General features: G+C 38.4%; 1 protein-coding gene across 6 annotated transcripts in view; it reads right to left on the minus strand.

The window, feature by feature from the left end:
• Window positions 1-12,326, minus strand: part of SERGEF (secretion regulating guanine nucleotide exchange factor) — a 157,559-nt gene that overhangs the window by 58,920 nt on the left and 86,313 nt on the right. For 2 of the 6 annotated variants that reach the window (XM_069857721.1, XM_069857716.1), the window contains one exon: window positions 9,280-9,316. The exons of 2 other annotated variants lie outside the window; for them this stretch is intronic. In XM_069857721.1, the coding sequence (XP_069713822.1) occupies window positions 9,280-9,316 (37 nt within the window). Of the gene's footprint in view, window positions 1-7,734; window positions 8,153-9,279; window positions 9,317-12,326 lie in introns of those variants that run through there. 2 more of the 6 variants (XM_069857717.1, XM_069857720.1) reach the window with 2 other exon arrangements.

Consider the following 12,326-nt stretch of genomic DNA (forward strand, 5'->3'; position numbering starts at 1 on the left):
ACAGCATTCAATCCTCCTCGCTTTGTCACTGTTCAAATAAGCCCAACAATCTATTATAAATACAAAATAAGGTGAAAACATTTCTCAGAAATAATAAAAGTCCCAGTTTAACCCGGTTGCTCCTCAGAGACTCTGCAAACAGCACAGGAAAAAGCACAATAGTGAAATGAGTCTCAAAAGCTTTTTCTATTTTAATTACTTTGTTACCTCCCTTCCCTTCCACAAAGAATTGTTTGAGTGAAGCAAGTTCAAAATCAAGGTCAAGTAAAGGGTAATTTTCACAAATACACCAACTTTTCATCCCTGGTTCAACTATTTTTTCCCTAGTTGTTTTTGGGGGTTTTTTGACTCACCTCTCTAAAGCAAATGGTTTTTAATAAAATGCTTTATTTTTACCCTGAAATCTTGCTCCAGGATTGCAAGCTTGAATGGCTTCTTCTTCATTAGTATTAAGTGAAACAATCTCACTTGCCAGCCAACACCCCCAGATTTTCTCCACTACAATTTTCACCACTTTCAAGCTCAAAATCCTAATTTCTGAAGTGGGGAAGGAGGATCTGCCCTTATGGAAAGCTGGAGGAAAAATTCCACCTCCACCTTGGTTTACAAAAGCTTCAACGAGCCTGCTATGTTGCATACATACAGTCCTGTACAATTACAACTATGCAAGGGATACAGGCAGTGTCCCAGAGTGTCTGTTTCATTATCAGCCTTACAATATTTCATATGTATCCTTCCAGCACCATCTCTCACCTCTGTGCCATTGTCAGCATCTCTGCCTTCAGCTTTAGATTTTAAAACCTTTTAAAACCACAAAATGTGCATTTGTGGAAAAAAAACCCAAAACAATTCAAGGTCAAGCCAAACTCAAAAGTTAAAAAAAATCCATCCCTACTTCAGATGTTTCTAATAAACAGAAATCTACCTACAGTATTTCAGGTAGTGTCAGAGAGAGACAAAAAAAATCAGAAGAAAAGAGCTTCAGAGATTATTCACTTACAGCAAGTAACTAACAAAGCTAAGTTATACATATTTATTCATGCACTGACAGAAACCCATCTTAATGCTCCATAAAGGAGCTGGATAGTGAGTACACACAAATATGTAGGTATCAACTCAAGGCTGTACAGCAAAACAGTCACTCCTGGAGAGCCACAAATCCCACAGCATGGTAAGGGTACTTCTTACATCAGCTTTTGAAATATAAACCACCTTTCCCTCCTGTAAACCCTTAAGCTGCAAAATTTCTACTCGATGATACACTTAAAAGTTGAAGTGTTGAGGTCTTTACATGTAGAAAACCAAGAATTATCAGTACAGCTTACTTCAGCATTGTTCAGCAGGATTGTACTGAAGCCTTAATTTGTGGCACTTCCAAGTGCTTTCAGCCACTTTGCTGGCCTTGTGCTTTTACTTCAGTGAGCATCTCTCCACCATGCTTTAGATGACTCCCTGAAGCTAGGGCCTCCTTTTATTTAATTTTATAGCCAATAAATGTTTAATCTTTCTTTGGTGAGCAAGGGTAACTCTTTTTGTTACTCCTGTTTGCTTCCGTGAAAGTTAAGATAAATATGTCTATGATATATTGGATATATTTTTCTTCTACTTTTAAGTAATTGCTCCATCTAAAGCCTGCAAGAAAACAAATATGATAAAATCTAATTTCTTTTCTAAATACCTAGTACCCATCCAGTGAAAAAGGACTGTATGCATCTGTAACACAGCTCCTACTGTTAAGAGTCTTCCCATCCTCCATAATTATCTAAAACCAGGCGGAACATCTTTTCACCAGTATCTGCAAGCAAGAACTTTCTACTCATTCTGCTCCAAGTAAAATTCTTGTTTGGTAGCATTTGCTGGTTGTTTGCTAGCTTCCTACAGCAATAATCTCCCCTAACTGTGACTTGGAGTTCCAGCTCGATGGTTTTAGCTGTCAACAGAGGTCAATATTACATGTTTGCCTCTTATCCATCTTTTGTAAGGTTCTCGATGCAGCAGAATTACCCCTGTAGATGTGATGTGGTGTCTCACAGGAAACATAATGACAGCACACGAGAGCTCAACTCTAGACAAACTATGAGCTGGCACTATGGTGACATGCAAAGTTCAATTAAAAAATTTACAAGACCTGTGAGCTTTTTATACAGAAAAATAACAGCTTTTATCTTCAGAGCCTAAGTAGCTCTGTATCTGGTAATGACAGGAAACCACACTGTAAACAACATGACAAGCACTGCATTACTACCTGTTTATATGATAAATGATATAAATTAAAGTAGAGAGAGACACACACCAAGATTATGTTTTAACATTGCCTCTAAGGGGAAAGAAAGTGATTGTAACTATTATTATTTGCAATGCAGTATTAAAAAAGTAAAAAATAGGCCCCATTATGCCAGCCAGTGCTAAAATACACTAAGAGACAGGTTTTATTCCAAAGTTTTCACCATCTAAATTGACAAGCACATAGAGAAAAGAGGAAGATGAACAAGGCATTCTGCAGAGTCAAATCACGCAGAACATGTGTCAATACAGTGACAAAGCCTGGAAGAGAAGGTAGCTGTAAAATCTAGACTTCATTTCAGTCACAGAAGACACAGTACAGCCAAATCTTATCCTAAACTCTGCAGTTTCTTTCTAGGGGGGTTATACAATTGTATTTTTTCTTGTGGATCCATTATAACTTGTGGATCTATATCTGTGAAAAACAGCAGTATCTACCCCCTTTCCTATAACTACAGGTCTCCGACTTTAGACAATTTGTTTGATACAAAACTTTTTTGCCCTATCAGAATGCTTTTCCAAATGCTCAAATTGGCATTTCCTCATTTCTCTTCTTATCACCTTATATCCACATATTCATAAAATAGTTGGCAGTTTGGTTTTTCCATTAGCCCTCGGAAAAGAAACCCCAACAGATTAGAAGATCATATTTTGTGAGGGTAACTTGCTGAAAATAACAAAAAAATCACACATTTTAATTTTCAGCTCCTGTCTTACAAAAGGAATGATTAGTTTGCCTGGAGCATGAAACAGCCTACAGAATACAAACACAAACCGAGAAGACATTTGAACAGCACTGTTAGGGCTCACTTTATCTAAGCATGACAGGAAAACCGTGATGTCAGATCCGCATCTAGCTATGTAGAAAGCACACAGACAGGTGCTCAGTTAACGATATGAGGAAGGCTGCTTTTTTACAATGAATATAACCAAAGCAGTTTATATTTCAAAGAGCTATTTTAACAGTCAAAGCCACAGCGAGTGCTAAATGACATACAAAATGCCTGTGTCAGAGAACAAATTTAGAAGGCCAGCATCTAACCCTCATGAAAATGACAACAGTGAAGGTTACTCTGAGTCCTATCAGGTGCCCTTTAATAAGCAGAGAATGTGATTGATGCTGCAATGCAAAGAGACAGCGTGCTGCAACATGACTCCATGCTGGTTTACCAGGAAAGCTCTAAAACAGAGACCCTGGCTGCACTGGGATTTTTCATGCATAATAAATAAAGCAATAGACTTGCAGACTAAGGCTCCTTGCTGAACACCAGTGCCCTCCACTGCGTATGCCGAAGACTCCTCCAAATACTACAGCAATATAAAAAGCAAGAAAGAGAATTTATGATTTTTCTCTTTATGACAGACTGCTGAGTCCCCCGGGACTGAATGTCAGACACATGACTACATCTGCCGCTTCATAGGGCTGCTGTGAACATCTAAATAATACTGTCAGCATAACGCAGAGATCCGTCCATCAGCCCGCACAGCCTCCTCTCCCCATTGGTGCTCACTCTGCCATAGAAATATGCCTTTCATAATCTGTTACAGAACTTCCTGAACTGATGCTTTACACAATAATTTAGTTGGAATCATGGAACTTCACTAAAAGAATATAACCTCGTTAATTAAGATGTAGTGGCTTCCACAGAAAAACTCTTCAGCTTCCTTATTACAAAATGTAGAATCAAAGTGCTTGGGATGCTATTAACACCACTACCATTTTCAGATGTGTATCACAAACTCCCTAAGTTTGGGATCACTTGGATTGCATTTCTTTTCCAGCTCAAAATTGCTACTATTCCAGCATAAGAACTTAAAGAGCAGATTTTAAGAGATCATAGAATAATAATAACGCTTTTACTACCCCTCTAACCCTACCGCATGCTTTAGTACATTTGAAGAATGACCTGCCATTAGAGTGGAGAGAAGTTTTATCCTAATTTCCTCTATAAAGACTATTCTTCCATTAAATTTAGTATTACTACTTACTCTCCAGCTGGACAAATTGCAGCTTCAGAAGAATGTGGATGCCCACATCATATTTACAGCAGTGGTTGCACATAAGCCACAAAGGAGACAGAATCTTGAGACAGATCACACGTTCTAAAATGCAGTAAACAAAAAAAGGCAATGGGAGACAAAAATAACCCTTTTCTGGAAGGGCCTACTATTCAGCAGAAAACTAAGAAGTGATTTTAAGTGTTGTATGAAAAAGTAGTTGCATTGAACACACTGAAATGGGGCTCAGTGTGATCAGCCAGAGACTTGTCTCCTCATATGTCACTTGAGCTTCTGTGTGCAAGACACACGTATGGCTAGGTGGCCAGCTTTGGCATTTTGGTTTTGTTGTTGTTGTTGCAACACTAATTACACAGTGACCTCTCCACTACCATTTCTCACAGGGAAAACACAGTGCTAAGTAGCTAACCAGAAAAGAAAGAGAGTTCAAAGGAGACAGAGACAAGTATCAAAGGAGTAACTGCACGATAACGGTAATCACAAAGCCAAATCTACTTCTTATGAACACTACTGCACCACAATCACCTGCCCCTGTGGTGTGGGTCACTGCACAGCAGTATCAATGCTAATACTTGTGAACTACCTCACTGAAGTAGGTTTTAAATCCTCCATGCAATAAAACAACACAGCACTGAGCAGAAGTCAGAATTCACCATGCTTACTATGAAAGTGCAAGGAAAAGCCATTTGCACTATTTGAAGTAGCCACATGTCCAAGCACTTTTCCTCTTAAAAATGCCATACCATAAAATGTTTACTTGAAAGGTCCGTGTCTTTCTCTTCCAAACACACACAAAAAATTAAGTGTTCAAGTTACACATTACACTAGCAGAAAAACGCCCAGCCAGATTTGGTATCAGCCACTGCACTGCAGGCATGCACAGACTGGGTAAGAAATAACTCGTAAACATACAATCAAGGGGACTCAAATTCCCTCTTGAAGGCTGCTTTGAAGATGGACTTTAAAACTGAACTTTAAAACTGAACTTTAAAAGCTTTTAAATATGTTTTTAAAACAAGAACTTCTCCCTGTGCATCCTCCACTATCTTTTAGAAGATTTTTATTGGTTTGTACAGATTGAAAAAATTACTAAAAGCAAGACCAGAAAGGGATAATAGGCTTTACCAAGGTTTTGTGGAGCCAGACTATGAAATGTCATCCTTGTAATGATTTCTTTCCTCTTACTCTTCAAGGAGGCTTGAATAAAATTTCTGGGTTCATTTTTATTAAAACGAGACATTTGCATTTGGAGGCTCTTCAAGGCATTCTGTCCTGTGCCCCATGGTTGCAGCCCACTCAAGACATGCATATATTTTATAGCAACTCTGCTTCTGCTGAGTTAGGATTCCTTGATTCTTTAAGTTGTAGCATTGCATGAGCTGCATGTGGCATGCTAATTGGTCTCTTAAAGAATAACTGTTCCGTTTTTTTTTAAAAAAAAAAAAAAAGAGGATCAAATTCTTCGTGGGGAGTGGGTAGGAACTCATTAAGAACTTTCTCCACAAATACTATTTTAATCTCATGCATTTTATGGAAATAATCAAACCTTCTTACTTTTTCAACCTTGATCATAGAATCATAAAATAGTTAGGGTTGGAAGGGACCTTAAAGATCATCTAGTTCCAATCTCCCAGCCATGGGCAGGGACACCTCCCACTAGATCAGGTTACCCAAGGCCTCATCCAACCTGGCCTTGAACACCTCCAGGGATGGGGCAGCCACAACCTCCCTTAGCAACCTGTTCCAGTGCCTCACCACTCTCATAGTGAAGAAATTCTTCCTAATGTCTAATCTAAATCTGCCCCTCTCCAGTTTATACCTGTTCCCCCTCATCCTATCACTACAAGCCTTTATGAATAGTTCCTCTCCAGCTTTCATGTAGGCTCCTTTCAGGCACTGGAAGGTCGCTATAAGATCTCCTCAGAGCCTTCTCTTCTCCAGGCTGAACAAGCCCAACTCTCTCAGCCTGTCCTCATATGGAAGGTGCTCCAGCCCTCGGATCATCTTTGTAGCCCACCTCTGGACCCGTTCCAACAGCTCCATATCCTTCTTACATTGAGGATTCCAGAACTGGACACAGTACTCCAGTTAAGGTCTCCCAAGAGAGGAACAGCGGGGCAGAATCACTTTCCTCGTCGTGCTGACCACGCAACACTACAGAACATCATTGATAACACTATAGAAACTCAAACATGGAAAAGCTCAACTTTATCACAGTGATTGAGTTCCATTATGTATTTCAGTTGTTCAAAGATTCTGTCTTAATATCACAAAATTCAGTGCTACACAGAACACCTATTGTACTGAAGTTGAAAAGTCAACCTTTGTTGTGCTCAGTAAGTACACGCAGTTTTCAGTGTTGGAAGATGTTCTTCAGACGTGAGATGTTATACAACATTTATTAATTAACAATTCATTTTTTTCAACCACAAATAGGCTAGCTCCCACGATGATTAATCCTTGATTGAGGTGAAAAGTGCCACTTTTCTTCCTGGGATTTTCATTTGCAAGGGAAAGTTCATACAAACATGAAAAATACACTTGAAAAGCTAATGGAAACAAGCCCAAATGGAAACAAAAACGTGTTTTCACCTAGAGCTAGAAGTGAAGTGAAGATGTTTACAGTTTTGTATGTACTAATTATTTTTAACTCATTAATTTTTAGAAATTTATGTATATTTGGAGACATCTCACATCACCTTTTCCTCATATCAAACATTTTTGCCACATAATCAAATGAAAAGTGAATTTCTTCCAATTTACCCATGAAAAAGGAGTCAGTGCCATCACAGTGAATAGTCAAATTTTCATACTGACTTCAGTAGAAAGTAAGAGAAGAGAATTCAAATAAATGAGCTGTACAAATGGATACAGATTATATAACACAACATGAACAAACTAGCTGCCTGCTAGCCCTACAAATCAAACAGTTCCTATCATCAAGATGATTGGAACACAACTTCAACATTTGTGAAATGAATCCTAAATCTAGCCTCTATGACTTAGAAATGTTTCTATTTAAAAGATGATGCAACACAAAAAGCACAAACACATCTGTATATACAACCAGAAATAGTGACTTGAATATTATACTGTTAGAAGCTTGCATTTCAGTTTACCTTTCATATCGAACCTGAGTTATTCCAGTCTAGAAGCCAATCATTGAAGCATTTATCAATTAAGAAAGAAACTGATGATATAGTTGTCCTAAATAAACTTTTCTTGAATGATAAGTTATTAGAAAATTGTATTTACAGAAATCTGTGTGATATTTTCAAGGAATTTATCAGTTGACAGCTTTGAACTGAGAGTGACAAGTAATCAGAGAAATCCTAACACAAAATATTCTAAAAAGTCAACCTTTTAAACTCATTTCAGGAATAAAATACATATATATATACACACACACACACACACACTCACTCTCACAGAATGTTACCTCAAAAGAAATTGTAACATCACGTCTCTGTTTTCCTTAAAATAAAATCTACTAGTTTCCAGCACTCATAATTTTCCCGTTGAATTCACCGAGTGTAGCACAGAGCTTAGACAGGCATATGATGTTCTGTACATGTGCAAAGGTCTTGGTTTATTGTAACTTACTTCTAGAGCTTCCTTCCCTTACCTATTTTGCCCAAAGATTTCTGCCTGAAAAGGCAGAAAGCTTAAAAGGACATAAGGAGAGAAGGTTGTTCAAACTCAGTGCTTTGCTTTCATGCACACTGGAGGAATCTGCTAGCAGTACATTTTTGCTTCATCAATTCAGCAAGAAACAAAATGTGATTCTTCAGATTGCTCTTCAGTTGACATTCAGAAGCACCAGCCTGACAATTAACACAGGCATGGGACACTGAACAAGTAGGAAGAAGACAAAACAAAAACCTTTTCTTTAAGTCAGCCATAAATTAAGTAGAACTTAAGAAGTTGATGACAAAGTTTAACTTTGGATGGATAATTAGAAAACATACTACAGTATATACAGAAATATACTACTACATACACAGAATGTCACCTCTGTGGCTACTTAATGAAACTGATAAGACACTAGCTAAAATAAATACCTTGAAAATTAGGACATGGAATGCAGGTTGGACACTGAACAGCTGGTTTCTCCTCACCTGTCATATCACACTTAAGAAAATCAAGGAAAGTCTTCACTTAACACATCTCAACACATCAGTCATGGCAATCAAAAATGGATGAAGTGCTGGACAGAAATCTAGAAGATGGTTTCATTTCCAGCTCTGATTAGCATAGAGTTCCTTTCTTCGTCTCTCTCAATCTATTAAATTATGCTGACCTCATTTATAAAGTACTTGAAAATCTACAGCTAAAAATGTTCTTAAACATCTTATTATAAATAATAGCAACCATGAATCAAAATCAGTTACCAACTCATCACATGAAAGCAAGAATCTAATTGTTCCTGGAATTAGTACACAAAATTCAATTTTTCCACCAACATTAGCTTCCTAGTACTTACATTGTTATTACAACAGATGCTTTATACCAAGATGCACGAAAGAACCCGACTGTCACTGACTGGCATTTTGAACATTTTCCAAGCTTCAAGCAACAAAAGACCCAGGATGTTTTTTCATTGAATAGTTCCATGTTTAACAAAGATACTTTTAACCAGCTTCAAGCATGGATGCTATTCAGTCTGCAGCTTGAATTGTTGCAACAGTTCCACTCTAAACAGGACATAGTACTTTGCAAATGTATTTTGCTGTTATACCCATCAACCCCCTTCTCCTTACAGGGGCTGGCCAACAAGGGAACATTTTCATCATCACTATTTATGCTACTAGTTTCTCATCCTCTTTCCTCCACATCTATACGTTACTTTCCTCCTTTCAGCTGCGCACAATGCCCTTAATCACTTGGTATGTTTGATGTGCACATTCTTCTTTCATCTTGTGCTACTTAAAAATGAAAATAAGGTGAGAGAACTTGATATAAATTTAAGCTACTTACCAACTACTGCCAAATTATGCTCTGAGCCACATGCAATCTGAAAAAAGAAGTACAAATGAATAAAAGAGAACCTACTTACCAGTAGAAAGACAACCACAGCCACGACAGTAAATTAAAAATTAACAAGAAACAAACAACTACAGTTTGTAGTATGCAAAATCAAGGTTGAAGTGCTCTCACTTTCAAACAAAATTTCATTTGTATTCTCAATCGGGGGTTTAGTGGCGGGGGGTGGTGTTTGTTAATAAACACGCATTTTCTTTTCAAAATAAAGTCACCACTGACATCTCAATCCTTTGGAGCAAAACTGGACACAATTCTGCAAAAACATCACACCCTTGACAACATCCATTGGATCCAACAAGACTATTTGTGGCCATAAAGCAAATGCAGATTAAGCTTTTGCGAGATCAGAGCCATACACAGAGAGCTGGGAATCAAAAGGGTGATGAAGATTCCATTTCTCTTATCTATTCTGTTTTTCCAGGTGATCCCTGAAGAACTTCTCAAAGTATACAGGCTTAGTGTGATAAAACTGATGTGATGTGATGTGATCCCTACAGTTATTTGTCAAGAATGGAGAAAAAAAATACCATAGACCTCCTCTGTTCTATTTTCAGCAGACTGGTTTAATGTTTAAAAGCTCCAGAAAAAAAAATAACAAAGAAAGAAACTAATGCAAACATTTTCTCCCCCACTTATTAGTGATGGAAATCAGTTACAAATTTCTTTTCAAAGTGAATTCATAGTGCATTTTTCTTTCTTCTTTGCAGCTACAGTGAACATGTCAGACGTTTAAATTGCTTTAGCATATACCACGTAGTATCATGCACTAAGCTTTCATAAGTTCTTCACAAATTATGGTAATACAAGCACTGAGAGCAGCCTGCTACCCTACTGCAGGGGTTGTCTCTCCCATTGAATTCTTTTGCAATGTTACTGGGGCATAATTGTCTGACGTAATACAGACATCATCTTACACAAGGTTACTCTGCTGTGTGCCCTCAAGGTTTAAATCAAAACACAAGCAAGGCTCTCAAAACCCTGTATCCAGTTAATTGTCCTGCACCTATTTGTCCATTACACACACATGTGAGCTGGAGAAAAACTAACAAATATATCCTTCTACTTCTTCAAAGTACATTTGCAATGACAAAAAATAAAACAAAAGTTTATGCTTATTTACATCAAAATTAGAAGCCTATACCATCAAAACTTATTAGTTTTGTGTATGCATAACTTCATAGGTTTTACAGCCAGAGAAACTGCTATGATTACCTCAATGTCTGCGCAACATAAAAACATAGAAGTTAACAAGACAGTCCTTGTGCTCAGCCCACTATGCTTGAGCATTTACTGGAAAAGAGATACCCAAGACTGACACATGGACTAGCCTGAGCAATTGTGTAAATAATAATGAATAATTGTGTAAATAATAAATACCACAATCATTATTCCTCTTGATGTGCTCACACCACAACGGTGACATGAAAACATTTGGTCAATGCCATCCTAACATAACGGTGACAAAGAAGGCAAAATAGACTCTTTAGGATAAAGACACTTAGTTGAGACATTAAAGCATTCAGGAAAACAGGGCAAGAAAAATAATCCAAGTCACAGCACATTGCAGCATGGCCTCATCTTCAGAAAAAAACCAAGACAAAGCAGCAGTAAAAGCTATTCCACAATACTGTGGACAGGCAAAACTTCAAGCCCTGACAGTTAAAATGCATAATAATATGGCATACATGATGATTTATCTTCAATAAAGTCAGAGACCTACACAGGAGCAGGGCTGGTTCCTAATGCCTATTCACTGGCTAATGCTCCCACCAATGCCTCTTGAGCTTAGAGGGTGATGCCATGGAAACAAGATCCACACATGGAAACACACGAGAAGGCTTTCTAGCAAAAAAAGCAAATCGTGCATCTTCACCAAGTGAAAATTTGAGATACTGAACCTGCTGTTAATAAAATAAATACATTTTATCTGAGGTGTGAATAATCTTATCTTGGCTACTTCCTTTGAGAAATACGCTAACACAGGCACAGATTCAAAAGCATCAGTACAAAAGAATTGTTTGGGCTGGTGGCTCACACTTACTACCAAGATCCCCTTCAGAATCACTACATTTGAAAAAAAAAAAAACGAAAACAACATAACTACAAAAAAATCCAACACAAAACAAAAAAAACCCACTACACAAACAACAAACAAACAAAAAAACAGAAAACCCACCACCCAAACAAGGTGTTTCTAGAATCTAAAAGATCCTCTGACGAAGAAACATTTCCTTCCTAAATCTAATCGCAGCAGCTACAGAGCCTGCAAACCAGATAAAAGAGCGCTGGTGACCTCAAACAGCTTTGAACTCCATTCATGTAGCTGTTTGTCTGCCGGCTGCTCAGAGCCACCCACCAGCCACCTTATCAGTTCGTAAGGGTTTCAATCAAACCACACTGGGCACAACCAGACCAGGAATTGCTGTATTTTACAGCCCCGTGTGCTCTGATGGGTTAAAAGCTACTGCAAAGTACAAATGACTCGTGCTGCTGCACCCCAAAGCTGCCTCAGTGGAAGCGCCAGCTTTGCCAAGGTGACTGAAATCAAGTAAAAGCACAAGCTACTGAAGGCAGGGCCCTGGATCCTTCAATCACCTTCGACGGCCCAGAGCAAGGACAGCGCACGCCCTGCCCCAGCAGCAGCACCGTGCTCCAAAGGAGAATTTGCTAGATTGAGAGCACAAGGCTCGCCACCTCTGCCTTATTGCAGGGTGCCGCCGCCTGACAACGCAGACTGACTTTGCAGGAACCCACAAATAAAAATCACCCTCAGGAGCCTCTAAAGTTAAGCTTTCTAAAACAACAGCCTTATTCACCAGCTTATTACAGGCCATATCACCTGCCCACCTAGGAGTGCAGCTCAGAAGGGCCTATGCCAGAGGTGAAACAGGGTTGCCACTGCTTAATACCCTGCAGATATTTTATAACATCTTTTTTACAATAAGGTTTAAAATGCAACACCCCTTTTCTTCCTGATTCCA

The sequence above is a fragment of the Phaenicophaeus curvirostris genome, chromosome 5, assembly GCF_032191515.1.
Source record: "Phaenicophaeus curvirostris isolate KB17595 chromosome 5, BPBGC_Pcur_1.0, whole genome shotgun sequence".
NCBI classification, from domain to species: Eukaryota; Metazoa; Chordata; class Aves; order Cuculiformes; family Cuculidae; genus Phaenicophaeus; species Phaenicophaeus curvirostris.